This window comes from Spermophilus citellus (assembly GCF_964194105.1).
Source record: "Spermophilus citellus genome assembly, chromosome: 6".
Taxonomy (NCBI): domain Eukaryota; kingdom Metazoa; phylum Chordata; class Mammalia; order Rodentia; family Sciuridae; genus Spermophilus; species Spermophilus citellus.
In genome coordinates, this window is record NC_138187.1 from 162,978,368 (window position 1) to 162,996,208 (window position 17,841).

Below are 17,841 nucleotides of genomic sequence, written 5' to 3' on the forward strand. Positions count from 1 at the left end.
CTGGGTGGCTGTTTCCAGGTGAGTAACAGTAAAACAAGCGTGTAATTTTATTTCTTCTCCAACTGTTGGCTGGTAAGGAGGTCCAGTAAAGATAGCTGCTAGTGGGAATCATCACAGAGAGGCTGTGGGTTTGCTGCTCTCCTCTACAGGGAGACAGTTCCAAGAGCTCAGGCTGTAGTTTCAAGTTATCTTTTTCTTAGAAAAGAAGAATCAACATGTTATCCCAGAAATTTATAACAGCAATGGTGTGTGTGTGTGTGTGTGTGTATGTGTGAGAGACAGAGACAGAGAGACAGACAGACAGACAGAGATACTGATTTTGAAATTATCCTGTTGAACCAGTGAATAGTGGACAACCACTCTACCGTACTTGATTTTCTGCCCCCAAGGATACAACAGATTAACGCCCCTCTCCCCACCTAGCAAGTCCAGCTTCTGAGAGGCTTTAGACATCAGGAAACCAGCACAAAAAAGTCATAGATATATATGCTGTGCTCATTTAGATAATAACCAGAGTAGAGAAATGAGAAAGTATATAAAGAGAGAATAGTTTGGTATTAAGAAACGATTTTCCTTTTTTTGTAAAAGGATTGAGGAGATGTGACATACAATTAGACTGAGGGAAAGACCAATAGAATAAATTTAGAAATGGGGAGGGAGGATGCCTGCAGGGTTAAGCCTACAGGAACAGTTTCGGGGCATAACCTCTAAGGTACAAAGGCCTAGGTGTAAACTATGTCGGTCCTGCTAGAGGGGAAGGGGACACTGGGTGCAGTGGCGCACACCTGTAATCCCAATGACTTGGAGGCTGAGGCAGGAACACTGCAAGTCTGAGGCAGGCTTAGCAAAACCCTATCTTAAAATAAAAAAATAAAAAGTTCTGGGGATATAGCTTAGTGGTAAAGTTCTCCTGGCTTTTACCCCCAGTACCACCCTTCCCCTCAAAACAAAACAAAACAAAACAAAAACTCTGGATGGTCAACAGCTTACAGTGAAATCTGGAATTTGGAGACAGAGGTAAAAACCCAGAAACCAGCACCTTCAGAAGCAGCTTGTACCCATGGTGCTTCAGTGACTGAGTGCACCAGGCACCACTGATCATGGGAGGACGACCACAGGCAAAGACCAAGGGCTTTGAAAAGAGAAGTGAAAAGCCTTTAGTGTGATTTTATCATCCCACTGAAGTAAAAAAGGAAAATGTTATTAAATTTAAAAAGAATAAAGTCCTTTTTCATTACAGAAAGATTGGAAAAGGCAGGTAACAGCAAGGCATTCAATAAAAACTCCATTTTAGGATGTCTTAAAACAACCAACTTCTTTAATTACAAAGTGACAAACATGCAAACGGCAAGTGTAGAAATTTATTTGACCCGCATTCTCCCTACAATGAAAAGGACCCTCGGCACTGTCCTGAGCCCCCTGCAGGTCAGGGACCGTATTGCACCTTGTCTTCCAGCACTCCTCACACACGGCAGAAAGCTGTAAAAACATTGTGTTTTGTTTTACGCACTCTCCCAAATTCATGCACACACACACTCCAAACTAATGTCAGGTCATCCCCCCAAAGGGAAAAACTCCAAAAACCATAACCTTAAAATTGCACTAAAGTTCTGTAAAGGAAAAATATAATGAATGTCTTATACAAATTCCAGAACATCCAAGTGCTTGCCAAATAGAGGTGGTTACTCCTCATCTTCATTTTCATTCTCCTGACCAGAGCCTTCTGATCTGTCACCCTCCGACCGGTCTGGAAAAAACAGACAAGACAATCACATAAAGAAATGCTTTTAAGGGGCTGGGGTAATGGCTCAGCGGTAGAGCGCTCGCCTGGCACGTGCAAGGCCCTGGGTTTGATCCTCAGCATCACATAAAAAAAAATAATAAAATAAAGTAAAAAAAAAAAAAAGTTTCCCAACTAAGATAAAAAAAAAAAGAAACGCTTTTAATATTAAAACTACAAATATTTTTCTACATGATTCAGAAAGCATATGTAAAACCAGTTCACAACTGTATGTACGTAAGTTTTTAATTTTGTCTCCGAAGGTAAATAAAGATACGGCACCATGAGACTAGGATATGCATACAGCTCTTCCCTGCCTGCTTGCCTGCCTCCCTCTCTCTCTCTCTTTTTTTTTTTTTTTGGTACTGGAGATTAAACCCAGGGGTGTTCTAACCCTGAACTACATCCACATCCCTTGTTACTTTTTATACTGAGACAGGGTTCTCCCTAAGCTGCTGAGGCTGGCCTCAAACTTGGGATCCTCCTGCTTCAGCCTCTGAAGTCGCTGGGACTACAGGCATGTGCCATGGCACCCAGCGTGAACATGCACAAGAAAGCATAAGTTTTACATATACAAAACACAAATATTAAAAAAAAAAAACTTGTACAGATCTTGATATATTTGAAAACTACCGCAATTGTGTAAAGCTCTTGGCCCTCGCCTGTCTCCTTGGGGCATGCTTTGGCCTAACCCTTTACTGTGGATTCCCTGACTTGAAAGCGGTAGCATTTCCTCTTTACCCTGTTTCCCCATCTTCATCTGTAGTGTGGCAACCGAAGAGACTTGATGAAGCAGCCCATAGACTTTGAGATGGCTGATGCTGCCTGACAGCATGTTATTGTCTCTGACATTACTGCTAGTACCATAAAAGAAAAAAGAGAGTTCTCTGACCTACTTGGTTGCTGGGTGAAAATCTTATTGTATGAGGGCAACAGTAAAAACGAGACCACAGGTAGGTGAATGGTTGCAAAGGCAGGTATCTTTTGGAGGAGAGTAGACATCATTTGCTGATGGAGCGATCTGTCAAATAACTGAGTTCTATTTGATGATAGGTACTGAAAACCCACCACACAAACAATGGCTATTGAGATCTCCAAGGTCCACAGGTATAAAGGAGAAATATCAAGAGCTAATGTAAAATTTCACGTTAATATATTTAGACTCAATCTTAAAAACATGGAGAGGTAGAGAAGAATTTTAAGCAGGGGAGAAACCAGTCTGGATTCTAAAATATTCTAAGAGCCTAGAATGGTCCATACACACCATTACCTTTTTCCAAAGCTTCTCAAAGCTCTTAGAGGATGTTGGAACTGCCTTACATTTCAAGAAGTGGCCTAGAAGCCAGATGTGGTGGCATACATGATCCTAGCAATTTGGAAGGCTGAAATAGGAGTGTCTCAGTTTAAGGACAGCCCCAGAAACTTAACAAGACCATGTCTCAAAATTAAAAATGAGCTGGGTGCAGTGGCCCATACTTGGAATCCCAGCAGCTTGGGAGGCTGAGGCAGGAGGACTGCAAGTTCAAAGCCAGACTCAGCAAAAGTGAGGTGCTAAGCAATTCAGTGAGACCCTGTCTCTGAATAAAATACAAAATAGGGCCGGCAATGTGGCTCAGTGGTCGAATGCCCCCCAGTTCAAACCCTGGTACCACAAAAAACAAAACAAAACAAAAAAATGGGGGTCGGGGATGTAGCTCAGTGATAAAATGCCACTGCTTTCAATCCCCAGCACAAAAAAAAAAAAAAAGGACGTATCCTAGAAATTTTTAGTCAACTATTATTCATGAGAATAATTTTGTTTGTCTCTTTAAAATTCAGAAGATCACACCCTACTCAGATAACATGAATCAGAATCTTTAGGGGATAGAATCACATTATTTGATTCTTATAGTTTTAAAAAGCCCCAGAGGTGATCTGATGAGGATCCTTCATTAAAAAAATCACAGCTGCGTGGGAGTGCTGGGGAATGATATTGACCAAATTATATTGTAATATTGTGAAGATGCATGAATATGTAAAAATAAATCCCATCAGTATGCACAACTATAATGCACCAATGAAAAAATGTGGAAAATAAATTTTTTAAAAATCACAGCTGTAGCAGGATGGAGCTACTATTTAATTCCTTGGACCTCCCAGGAAGTCTTCTGAAGGATTACAGTAAGCAAAGCAAGAAATGTGGCCTGGGATCAGATCACCAGAGGACCGAATGCCTTAGCGACCTGAATATGTCACAGGGAAGAAACGAATGGGTCAATGGAAGTAAGGGCTTGGAAGCTAGTTTCAAATTCAGGCTTTTGACATTTATTAGATGTGTGATCTGGTGCAAGTATTAAAAATAGCGTACTTTGTAAAGGGTTGGGGCTGAAAGAGGATAAATCTCTGAAATGATTACATAATACTTAACATATATGTACTCTATAAATGGTAGCTATTATTACTAAACAATCAGTCATATCTAATATGAAGAAATCATGAAACCAGTGAAAAGAGATAAATACTGTTTATAATGAATACTGAACTTTTTCTGTTGTTGTGAATACAGATTCTTCAATTTCCTCTTAAATCTTAGCTGTATTATATGGATTTTCGGTTTATCTGTGGCTCTGAATCTCAGTTTATAATATAAAACAAAAAATTGAAAAAAACACTAAACTATCTGTTAAATCTTAGCATATTACAATGCTTTTATCTGGGCTGTTTTTAAATAAATCTATTAAAGTATACATATTTCTGGTCACAGTGGTGCACGCCTATAACCCCACTGGCTTGGGAGGCTGAGGCAAGAGGATTTCAATTTCAAAGCCAGTCTCAGCAACTTAGGCCTTAAGTAACTTACTGAGAACTTGTCTCAAGATAAAAAATAAAAAGGGCTGAAGATGTAGCACAATGGCTAAGTACCCCTGGGTTCAATCCCTGGTACAAAAAGAAAAAAAAAATAAAATATATATATATATACTATTTTAACATTTTAAGGTTTATGGTACAGTCACTCTGAGGAGAAAAAAAAAAAAAAGGAGCTGATAAAAGTTTCATTTTGGGGATGGGGATGTGGCTCAAGCAGTAAGTAGCACACTCGCCAGGCATGCATGCGGCCCGGGTTTGATCCTCAGCACCACATACAAACAAAGATGTTGTGTTCGCCGAAAACTAAAAAAAAAAAAAAAAAAATATTAAAATTGTCTCTCTCTCTCCCTGTTTAAAAAAAAAAAAAGTTTCATTTTGACCATTTTTCAATATAAATCACTGCTAAAAGGTAAAGTGTTCACAGAAATCCTAGTTAAGTTGCTTTCATTTTGTGATATTAAGGAAATTATATAAATCCCTTTGAAGTAGAACTTTTATTAAGATGTTGTACAAATATAACAATATTAATAGAATAGTAAACTCTTACCAGCTCGGATGTGATTCAGAGAGGCCAACATCCTCAGCATGAAAGAGGCTGGGACGGTGATGGTGTTTCTGGTTTCTTCCAGCATCAGCTCGTTGCGGGTTATGACCTACAAGCAAGGTAAGCAACCACGTTGACAGAGTGGCTATCTGCTCTATCTGATGAAGGAAATTCTAAGAAATCAGTAGATCCCAGCAGGAATGATTTCATTTGCCTTTCAGCTACTCAATAGCAAATAATTAGTTCACTTTGTATTTAAAGGAGGAAGATCAGAGAACACTCTTTTAACTGGAAGAAAGACTAAGAGGAAATGTTGTGACTATTTAGAATGTTCAGAGTTCAAATGAGCTCTTCAGTGCTGGCTCGTGTCCAGATCAGTCTTTGTGCTGATTTCTCATTCAACACAACGTGTTAAACTGTTATCCCTAGTCACGTATGTGTATCCCTTGAGAAGATGCTATTTTGAGACAAAGTAAAAAAGAAACTTTTGGGCAAGCTTTGGCAATAAACTGAGTAGCAAGAATAGTACCCAAATGCATAATATTCATGAATAGCTACGGACTGAATGTGTAATCATGAGCAAAGGAAAGAAGAGGAATAGTAGAGTATGTGGCAGGAAAAGAAAAGGAAGAAAGAAAGTGTCAGAGAAGATGTAATCTCAAAAGTTACCCTATGATGTAACAACCGTCCCACGTTCATCAGGGTTGCCCGGGGGCCCTGTAGAGACCTGTCCTGCCTACCATTTCCATCCAACTGAGATGCTTTGTCTACATACTCTGAGGTTCATGCACACTGACGGTCCATCTACCTTACAGTCTCTTGGCATGTGCGAAGCCTTGTGCTCAAAGCTCCTCTGCTCCTCATCTAGTTCCCAACATCTCTGGGGGAGACCTCCCCTTCCCATCTACTATATTTACCAGCTCAGTGTTCTAGCTTCAAAACAACATGTATACGTCTCTAACTGATACTGATCCCATTATAATCTAGTTATTTGTTTATATGCCTTTCCAACTAGACTTTAAGTTTTATCTTTTTAAAGTCAGCACTATGACTGACAAATACCATATATTTTATAAATCTCTATACAATGAATATCAGCATAGGTGGTGGCTTGTGCTGTGAACCGTCCATCTTGGTAAAGTAGTGCTTTCCAACTTACACTTTTAAGAACAGACCCTCATTTTCCTAAGAAATCTCATACAAAAACCCACAAATAAAAACCCTCATTAAAGTTCGGGAGGAGTTCAGTCTTCCTATCACCTGTTTTTTCTCCCAATTCCAAAAGAAACTGAGAGCTTTACAGAACTTAGTTTGGAAATTTCTGCTTCAACAAGCAGCTAAGGAAAATTTAAAATACAGTAATTAAGGAAAAGACTCTCTAATCATTTGTTCTGTTACCAACTGATTCCAGAGGAGACCATTTCCTTTTTAAGAAAAACAGAAAATGTCTATGATTAGGGAGGGTAGCTTATAGTGCAAAATTATTTTTAAAAGGACAGAATTTCTTAATGATTTTTATCATAATTAGCACACCAGCCAAATCTATTTGTCTTAAACCATGACATACCTAATCTGATAGTACTAAATTTCAATAATATAATTACAAGACACCATTTTGGTTTTAACTCTCTAGTCTTATAAGCATGTTTTATCTTAATTTTTCTTTTTAAGAGTTTACCTCACTAACTGCATTAACTTGTTTTATGTTGCTAATAAACTGCTTTTCCTTAGAATAGCATGCTAGGAACCAATTAAATATGGCCTATCATAAGTATAATAAAAATCTTACTTCATCAGCAAGTTTTCGGTTAAAAATCCTTGACTCTTCTAGTGGTGACCAGATTTTTATGTCATAATCTATGCCAGATGAGGCTAGAACTAGAAATAAAATGTACATATTAGTATAAAGCTTAGAAACATGGCATTAATTCAAGACATGAACATATGAAGCGTATATATAAACAGTAAAATCCAGCTTGAAGGGATACCATACCTGTTCCTTTGCCTGTTAATTAAGAATATAAGATAATATATTTTGAAGATCTCTGAAAAGTAACCCTTGAATAAAACTTAAGACCATTTTGAAGTCCCTTAGACTTCTGCTTATTCACTGCTGTATTGCAAGACACATGACAAGGTCAAGCATAAGAGTAAGCCAATGCTCTTTTGCTCTGGTAAATTAATTCAGATACGTGAAGATTAAATAGACTTCCAGGTTCTTTGGATAATGCCAAGTTTAGTCCTTCCAGACATCTATGGCTGATGAGATCAAATGTAGGAGAGCTACTAAAGACACTCTTAACCTGTTTGCTTAGCCATTCTGCTGCGGCAGACTGTTCGAAGCGCAAGCAGAGCACACTCAGCTCCAGAGGCACTCAGCAGGACACTCTGGGGGGTGCTTGCATTGTACAAAACCAGGAGAGCACAGTGCTGAGGAATGGTGCGCCTTACTCGGGTCAAACGGATGTGGCTGCAAGCAGTTCACCACATGGTTATCCGCTTCCAGAAGCATCAAGTGCTCGGCTGTATGCCGATCCCAGATGAAGATGTGGCCACAGTCGGAGCCACTCATCACAAAGTTAGCACCCCAGAAGTTGGCTTCTTTTATCTAAGGGTTTAAAAAAAGTGAATTATAATAAAATTCAAATTAAAGATACCAAAACAAGATCTATTCTATTCTTATGTTAAAAAAAAAGTCGAAAGAAATTGGCTTGGAAAAACAAAAAAGTTAAAAACCCGAAGAATGCCTTGGTCTTCCAGCATTAAGTCATTAGCAGGGATAAGACAGAGGCAAGGACTGCAAGGTGCCCCTGACAACAGACTTGGCTTTGTTGGATACTATTTTTATAGCACCTGAAACACTATTGGCATGGAGCAGGTACTTTTCTAATGATTGCTAAATGAATGAATGGGATTTCTGAGTTTTGGCAGTATAACAGAAATTTATTTATGTGTGTTCAACTCTCAAAATTGTTCCATTTTTTGCTTTATAAGACAATTAAATGATTCAAAGAAAAAAGAAATTGTCAGCAGGTGCAGTAGTGCATGCCTGTAATCCCAGTGGCTCAGGGGTTAAAGATAGTATGATCGTGAGTTCAAAGCCTGCCTAAGCACTTTAGAGAGGCCCTAAGCAACATACTGAGAGACCCTGTTTCGAAATAAAATATAAAAAAGGGCTGGGAATGTGGCTCAGTGGTTACACACCCCTGGATTTAAAATTCCCTGGTAACAAAAAAAAAAAAAAAAAAAAAAAAAAAAGAAAGAAAGAAAAAGAGAAAGAAAAAAAAAAAGCAAATTATATTTAACTAAAGGAACAAAAAATACCAATCTTTTTCATTAGCAATCAGAAGTTTATACAATTCAAGATCTTGGAAAATATAAACCTAATTACATTAATGAAGCAATAAGAAAAAGCAATATGAGATACTAGAATGAATATGAACAACAAACACAAGAAGGAATACAACGACATCTTTTGATAGACAAATGAATGAATCATCACAAAAATCTTTGAACTTCAGATCAGGATTTTAAAAAAAACATCTTTTCTGCGGCTGCTACTGTGCCATGTTTGGTGCTTAAACAGAAGAGGGGAGCCAGCTTTGATGGCACTTGGAACTACTGCTGCATTTAATACTTGTCTTCTTTTTAAAATCCCTTTCCCTAATTATTTTCATCTAAAATTTTTACCAGAAAAGTGAACAAAACATAAGCTGGTTACTGCTATTAAGGAGAATCCTTTAAAAAAGTGATTCAACTGTTAGTATTGATGATATCCACAGAAATAACCAGCTTATTATTTTCTCACCTCAAAGTTAATTTCTACCTACATCCTAAAGAAAGCAGGTTAAGACAGATTCTGTCATAATACATGAATAGTTCCAAGTAATAGTTATATTCAAAATCCTGAAAGACTCTATTACTAAATGTCATAATTAAAGTAGTTTTGTTTCTATTCTGTAATCAACCTGGATGTCACAAATCTAAGTTCTTCTTTCCAAATCTAACAAAGGTGCTAATATATGCTTTAAAAAAAAAAAAAATCTATAGCAGGTTTCCTGGTAGACATCAAGTACGAAAGAGCAAAAAAGAAAGTAAAGCCATAGCAACCTGTGTATGTTAAAATAAGAAAGATCAATAAATATTTATTCAGAAGGGTAGAATTTTCTTTTAAAAATAATGCTCTTTCATAATATATCAGAGCATTAAAAGAACCATGTTTGAGTAAAAAGGTAACTGAAGGTTCAGTGTTATACTGAAACCATGCTGGCCATGTAGGAAGACCATCATTTTGGGGAAAACGTTTATATAATGAAACTGCAATTTCACCCAAGAACGCCAGGAGCATTTGGTACCATTGTCCTGGAGTTGCGATGACCCTTGTAAACCATCTTTACTAGAGGCCTTCTAATGTTCAAAGTATCCAGTTCTTCCATCTCTTTCCTTTCTTTTCTCCGCCTGAAGAACTCTTGAATGCGGGCAACAGCAGAGCGCCTGTGTATTAGTATTAGAACAAAACAGAAAAATTAAAAAAAAAAAATTCACTGGGCAGTTCAGAATGACAATGAGGAACTTCATAATACAGTGACTCCAAGACATACTTACATATATTATTTCAAGAATGCACCCCCAACCAAAAGCATAAAAAGGCAAACACAACAGTGAGACTACATCAGACTAGTTGAGTTACTATAACAAAATATTTTAGTTAAGAGATCACTTAGAAACTTGGTACTCATTGAAAAAGTAAAGGAAATAGCATGCGACACACTGGTTTTTTAAAAGCTACCTTAGAAAATCAGAATACACACAAAATTCATGTGCAATTTTACTGCAAATAAAATATTTCCTAGTCAACATTCTCTATCCTCTTCATATTAGGAAAAATAAAAAGTGTAAAGAGAAACCAAAAGTAACTACTAGTCAGACATAATAGCAAGTGATAAACTAATAGTTCGAGATTTAAACATTGTTTAAATATGTTCCAAGAACAGACTAGTCAGGAAAAAGAGAATAATATTAATACATAAGGAATAAAAAACTTTGAAATACATCCTTCTATATGAACTCCACACAGGAGCAGAAATCTGGAGCTACTAACACAGATTTACCTTCCTAGGAAATGAGGCAATGATGGAATTGAGGATTCAACTCTTTAAACTGATTTACTTGTAGAAGAAACTCCTCCTAACTTAAGGTATTACATAATAATTTTGTAGTTTGAATTTGTTACTTAAGAAAAACAAACTACATCACATTAATACACAAAAAAATGTTCAGTTTCACTAATAATAAAATTAGCAATAAATTACTCTCTTTTTAAATTTACCCAATTGAAAAGATTTCCCCATCTATCAAAGTCAAGAGTGTGGGAAACCATGCCACACTGCAGGAGTTTCAAAGATGTTCTACCATCAAAAGAATGGATACTGACTTATCCTAAACACTCCACTGAAGGACAACACACACACAGGAAGGCCTAAAACCACCCAGGCCCACAGTCTCCCCCATGGGACAGGCCCATCTGCCGGAACCAGCACTGGCAGACAGAGCATGACAGAAGTCCACATGCCTTCATACCTGCTCCTTTGAGGAAAAAATTGTCTTTTCCCTTAAAGAAAAACAATTTACCGACTTGAATTTTTTTTTTTTAACCATGGGTTGATTTTGCTTGTTGGTGATGTTTAATTAAATGGAATCATACAATACATCTTCTCTTGTGTCCGTGTGTGTGTGTGTGTGTGTGTGTGTGTGTGTGTACCGGGGATTGAACCAGGGGTGCTTAACCACTGAGCTACATCCCCAGCTTTTGTTTATTTTTTTATTTTGAGACAGGGTCTCACTAAGTTGCTGAGTCTGGTCTTGAACTCACAATCCTCCTCTTAGCCTCCCATGTTGCTGGGACTACAGGCGTGTGCCACCACGCCCAGCACATGTCCAGCTTCTTAGCTTCAACATATTTGTAAGATTCATCCGTGTTGTTATATTTAGCTGTAGTTCATCTTCTTTGCTGTAGAGTATTACTTTGTGTAAATATATATTAATCCACTCTACCACTGGTGGATATTGGGCGGTGGGAAAAAAGTGTGGGAAACCATGCCACACTGCATATTGGGCGGTAAGTTTTGATTACTGTTCATTACTATCAACCTTTGTCTTTTGGTGAACATATTTACATTTTTATGTTGGATATATACCTCAAAGAGTAAACTACTAGACACAGGATGAGCATACTTTTCAACTTTTAATAGATATTCCCTGTTTTCCAAAGTGGTTGTACAAATTTAAACTCCCATTAGCATGTAATGTACAATCATTTTTTAAGAAAAAAATTAAATATATTTAAGGCTTAAAACATGTATAAGCTTTGACTGAGTATTTTACTTTGAAAAGTGTAATCTGTATTAAAGCAAATATGCACATATACAGATATCTTTTTTCATCATAGAACTGTAAGTAACAAAGACTGAAAATCATCTAAAATGTTCAGGTAGAAAGGACAGTTTAAATTATGACACAGTCATAATTAGGAAGAAATTAATACAGGAAAACCTCTTACACTAAGAAAGTAGAGTAGGCAGCAGAGGAAATAACCTTGCTGATAAGCAAAAGCTTTTAGAAGCTGTAAAGGGAAGAAGAAATTATGTGGGACAGGTTAAGAATTTATGAATAGCATCTCATGTAATAAGAATAAATGTGGACAAAATTAAGGCTGTTATTAATGAAGTGATAATAATCAATAATTAGAACTAAACCAAATCATAAATGTTCATTTGAAAGTTTTGCTATATAAATTGGTCTAATTTGCTACTTAAAATTTGTTTGGTTTAACTGTCCTATCAAAGAATCTTTTTTAAAACCTCCAAGTTATACAGTTGTTATGTAGTTTAAATTAAAAAATTAGATCACCTACCGTGAAGGAAAATTATAAAAATTATAAAAGCAGGAGAAAAAGCTTTAGGTGCAAAAATTTCAAACTAGAAAATACAAAGTGACAGCAGATATTACAACTATGCACACAGTCGTGTAAACATCCTACTCAACTAAAAGTTGTAAAGAAACGATAAACTCAGATGCACCGAAACAACTTTCCTAGAGGACACTTTATAAGAAACACTGAACAACATTTGAAAGGTCATTGAAAAAAATAAATTGGTAACATATCACTTTGCAAACTGATAAAAAAATTAAATGATGTTTACATAATGAAGAATACCAATTAGCAAATATTTATTAAAACTTATTATTTGCAAAATTTTTCTGAGACTATTTAGTTATAATCAATTAACAAACAAACAAACATGGTACTAGAAATTGAACCCAGGGCTTCATGCATGCTAGGCAAGTGCCCTACCACCAACCTATATCCCCAGCTCCAGTTATTACTTTCATGACATGTTATGTTCATTTGGCATACAACTTAAAAAAAATCATAAAAGACATTACATGGCTAAATAAAAAAGGAAAAGTTGGAGGTAAATAATAAAGTAATAAATAACAAAGTACATTCCAACCTAATGGAGGAAAAAATATTAATGAAAATAAAACAAAACAGCTGGATGCGCTGGCCCACACTTGTAATCCCAGTGGACTGGGAGGCTGAGGCAGGAGGATCACAAGTTCAAAGCCAGCCTCAGCAACTTAGCAAAACCCTGTCTCAAAATAAAAATTAAAAAGGGCTGGGGATATGCCTCAGTGGCAAAGTGCCTCTTAGTCCCTGGTCCCCACCCCGCAACCCCCCAAAATAAAGAAAACAAAAAGACAATGAGAAGTAAAAAGTTTGAAGTCAATCCAAAAATAGCCATAATCATAATAAATTCTAATTAACTGACCTATGGAGAAAGAGTCCATAACACATCTAAAACACAAGGATGAGAAAGGCCTAAAAGTTACTGAGCAAATACCAATTAAATGAAAGGCGGGACAGGTGCAGTGGTGCATGCCTGTAATCCCAGTGGCTTGTGAGGCTGAAGCAGGAGGATCTCGAGTTCAAAGCCAGCCTAAGCAAAAGTGAGGTGCTAAGCAATTCAGTGAGACCCTGTCTCTAAATAAAACACAAAATAGGACTGGGATGTGGTTCAGTGGCCAAGTGCCCCTGAGTTCAATCCCTGGTATCAGCTCCCTCACCAAAACCCCAAACAAAACAAAACAAAAATAATAAAGGAAGGAAAGGCAGCATAGTATGTTAATCAGACAAAGCAGACTAAGGTCAAAAAGAGCATTAAATACAGAGGCTCAATTTTTGATACAGGATGGAGGGATATAAGGAGGAAAATTTGCCATGTTTGTCTCAAAAATGCATTAATGAAAACTATAGAATGCTAAAGAAAGAAATTAGAGAAAACCTTAGAAGATGGAATGATCTCCCTTATTCCTGGATAGACAGAATAAATATTGTCAAAATGAACACACTACCAAAAGCACTATACAGATTTAATGTAATTCCAATCAAAATCTCAATGACATCCTCATAGAAATAGAAAAAGCAGTCATGAAATTCATCTAGAAAAATAAAGAGACCCAGAATAGCTAAAGCCATCCTTAGCAAGAAAGTGCAGCATGTGGTATCACTAAACCAGACCTTAAACTATACTACAGGGTAACAGTAACAAAAACAGCATGGTATTGGCATCAAAACAGACTGGTAGACCAATGGTACAGAATAGAGAAGACAGAGACTAACCCACATAATTACAGTTATCTTATATTAGACAAAGGTGCCAAAGAAAGTACATTAGAGAAAAGATAGCCTATTCAACAAATGGTGCTGGGAAAACTGGAAATCCATCAACGAAATGAAATTAAACCCCTATCTCTCACCACACACAAAATTCAACTCAAAGTGGATCAAGGACTTAGGAAAAAGCCAGAGACCCTGCATCTAACAGAAGAAAAAGTAGGCCCAAATCTCCATCTTACATTAATAGATAAAGAGAAGGAGCCACACAGGGACAGCAGCAACACAAACTAAGATTTTCAGAGGTTGAATGACTCCCTCCTCAGTCAGATCAGGCTGCAAAGCCCAGGCAAAGCTCTGTCCCTGCCCTCCCTGGGCTGGGCTGTGTTGTGAATCAGCTGAGCTGAGAGCTCACAGAGGACAGAAGATGTATCGTCACTATCACCAGCATCCATCAGTAAGTGCACAGCTGGCTCTTGAGTGGATAAAACAACATATCAAAATTGACTCATCCAGGAATTTCAAAGTGCCAACAAACAGCACAAGAATGTCAGTAGTTATTCTATTTTGGAGAAACATTTAAAAGAGAAAGACTGAGTGAATCTGAAGGACATACAACTGACCTAAGGAAACGTAGATTCCTGACTTATATTTTTATTAGTAAAACTCCACAATCCAGAAAATTCTGTTTCTAAAGGTTCAGCAAAATTCTGTAACTCCAAGGTTAAATTAAGAAGTCACACGAACCAGAAATGGTCTATAAACCACATTTTAAAAAATACCGATTTGTCACATTTAGTAAAGAACTAGGCTAACTATAAGCATAAATCCATTAGGCAGCATTTTAAAAATATAATTCATTGATTACTTTGCCTGCTGTTTCCAACATAGTAAACCATTTTATAGAACACCCTATAGACAGCTGAAGAGGCACAAAGTATTGGTATTTTAGGTATTGTTAAAAATAGCTTGCTGGAGAACAAACAATCTTTGGTATAGAAAAAAATCAAAGATTGGAGAGGACTGATTTGTTCAGACTGGGAAAAAATGACTTAAGGGTTTGCTGGGTGAGGTGATGCACACCTGTAATCCCAGCCGCTTGGGAGACTGAGGCAGAATACCTAGTTCAAAGCCAGTCTCAGCAAAAGTGAGGCACTAAGTAACTCTAATAAAATACAAAATAGGGCTGGGGATGTGGCTTAGTGGTCCAGTGCCCCTGAGTTCAATTCCCAGTACTCCTCCCACTGAAAGACTTAAAAGGTAATTCAGTTGGCCTAACAAGGCTAATAAAAGACAGTGTTCTAAAAACAAGACAGGAAGATGACTAGAATTACAGCAGGTGGATTTTGAATATGTAGACATTCTTTTCTATACAGGTATAAAACTCTAAACAGTGAGGTTGTAGACAGCCTCCTTGTCTAGGTTTCTAATGCTTAGAATGCAATAAGAATGATCTGGAAGGACAGCATTTCTAAAATTGTGGGATTTTCATAGGTGTTCCAGAAAATAGGTTTATGATCAAGTAAGTGTAGTCAATGATGAATTAAAGCAGGTTTCTTTGCTGAAAGTTATCTTAGAGGTTTTATTATGCTAATTGCACCGTGAATCTCAAAAAGAGGCACACACAGTGTAATAATCCCCAAATTTTGTCATCAGAACCTTCAGACAAAAGTCACCTCCATCTTCCCAATTTTATAGTTGAATTCTTTTTGTTTTTTTTTTAAATAATTTTTTATTTATACATGACAATGGAATGCTTTACAATTCTTACTGCACATATAGAGCACAATTTTTCATATCTCTGGTTGTATACAAAGTATATTCACACCAATTCGTGTCTTCATACATGTACTTTGGATAATAATGTCCACCACATTCCACCATCATTAATAACCTCAGCCCCCTCCCTTCCCCTCCCACGCCTCTACCCTATCTATAGAGTTCGACTATTCCTCCCATGCTCCCTCTCCCTATCCCACTATGAATCAGCCTCCTTATACCAAAGAAAAAATTCAGCATTTGGTTTTTTTGGGATTAGCTAACTTTACTTAGCATTATCTTCTCTAACTCCATCCATTTACCTGCAAATGCCATGATTTTATTCTCTTTTATTGCTGAGTAATATTCCATTGTGTATATATGCCACATTTTTTTTTTATCCGTTCATCTATTGAAGGGCATCTGGGTTGGTTCCACAGTTTAGCTACTGTGAATTGTGCTGCTATAAACACTGATGTGGCTGTGTCCCTGTAGTATGCTGTTTTTAAGTCCTTTGGGTATAGACTGAGGAGAGAGATAGCTGGGTCATACAGTGGTTCCATTCCCAATTTTCCAAGAAATCTCCATACTGCTTTCTATATTGGCTGCACCAATTTGCAGTCCCACCAGCAGTGCATAGTTGAAATCTTATATCCAAAATTAGAGTTGTGTTTATTTTACAAAACTTGAGCTTGATTTCTCAACTCAAAGAATGAAGAATTAGGTTTTTATAAACTTAAGCTATTCTTACAACACCAAATATTTCAACAGCAGAGTCTCTGTAGTAATTATCACATTTATATGCCTTTATAGTTTTATAATAGCTAAAATCTTTGGTAACAGAACCAAAGCTATTAGGGGTATGTGTCAAAGAAGAATCTACCACGTATGAGTAAGGAAGAGAAAGATACTAAAAGCAAAGAATAAATTCCATTTATCTATGTTTCATTGTAAGTGTTAACTATAATTATGAATACCACAGTTTTTAAGTATTCGGGTTCAAAACCCACAAGTTCTCTTAATTTATACCGTGTATACATTTTTTTTTTAAATTGACTTAGTGATTTCAGAGAAAAAAGCCTAATTTAGAATCTGATTATTCAGACAGGGCAATTAGCTAAAATTTATCATGAAATTATGAACTTAAAAAGTGTTTATAGGGCTGGGGTGTAGATCAGTGATAGAGCTCATGTGTGAAGCACTGGGTTTGGTCCTCAGCACACATAAAAATAAAATATATTGTGCCCAAATAGGACTAAAAAAGATTTTTTAAAAAGTGTTTATAGTACAAATAAATTTATGAATTTAGAGGATGTATTTCCTTTTTAAAAGTAATTCTTTTAAAGTGCTTTAAAACACTTGTTTTATAGAAAAGTCATGTTAGTGTTGCTATTTCACTTTACCAACAAGAAAGGTCTTCCTTTCTACGTGGGGATTTCCGCATTTCAGCATGCATCTTGATCGTACCTGAAGTGTGTGGTGGATGGGTTGCTACAGCATCTTGCTGCTCCTGCTTCTCTTGGAGGGGTTTGGGGGAGGAGCTGGAATCTCTGCCTTACAATGGATTAGTAGACAAGGGAAGAGCAGCCCCTGGCTGCTGTCTTCAGCAATGTCTGTTTACCAGCTGACTCTCTTACTGGTGGCTGGACAGCTGACTTCTGGAATGTTCCCTGCTTTGTTAGCCTGCCTGAGACACTGAACCCTGCTGCACCAGTGCCTACACTGTGTATAAATATGACATGATTTCTGGTGAATACTTAATTTTCTTCAGGGTCTGGAATTTAGGCTGCTGTGGGTGGGTACAGAGGCAGAGAGGGTGTCTACAAGACCAGCCCCCAGGGAACACCCCGACTTTTGAGTCAAGCAGGCTTACCTGGGTAGAACCCAACACAAGTGTTACTGCATGTTACTACTGAATGAAGGTATACATCCTGCGTGAGGCCTCCTGGAAGATGGCTTGAAGGCTGTGCCTGGATTCTTCCATTTTAATATCTTACATCCTTGGAGTAATAAATAATCTCTGTGTTCCAAGTGCCTTTATACCAAGGAGTGTAAATTTCTGTTAAATTACTCTCTCATACCAAGTCATTAAATATGTGAGAAGTCATAGAGCCTCTAAAACAACAATTCATAAGCCTCTCATTGATTTAATGTTTTAGAAGGTCGAGGAACAAAGCAGTAAGTGACATTGTCTCAGGAGATATGAATAGTAACCTAGTGAGTGGGTTTGTCAAC

At 37.1% G+C, this 17,841-nt stretch overlaps 1 protein-coding gene across 4 annotated transcripts in view; it reads right to left on the bottom strand.

Annotated features, from left to right (window-relative positions):
* Nucleotides 1-1,288: 1,288 nt before the first annotated feature.
* The window catches only part of DCAF6 (DDB1 and CUL4 associated factor 6), a 108,034-nt gene continuing 91,481 nt past the window's right edge, over nucleotides 1,289-17,841 (bottom strand). For all 4 annotated transcript variants that reach the window (XM_081297527.1, XM_081297525.1, XM_081297526.1 and 1 more), the window contains 5 exons: nucleotides 9,527-9,665; nucleotides 7,623-7,779; nucleotides 6,961-7,049; nucleotides 5,175-5,280; nucleotides 1,289-1,747 (listed from right to left, as the gene is read on the bottom strand). In XM_081297527.1, coding sequence (XP_081153653.1) covers nucleotides 1,683-1,747; nucleotides 5,175-5,280; nucleotides 6,961-7,049; nucleotides 7,623-7,779; nucleotides 9,527-9,665 — 556 coding nt within the window. In that variant the 3' untranslated portion in view covers nucleotides 1,289-1,682. The remainder of the gene's footprint in view (nucleotides 1,748-5,174; nucleotides 5,281-6,960; nucleotides 7,050-7,622; nucleotides 7,780-9,526; nucleotides 9,666-17,841) is intronic.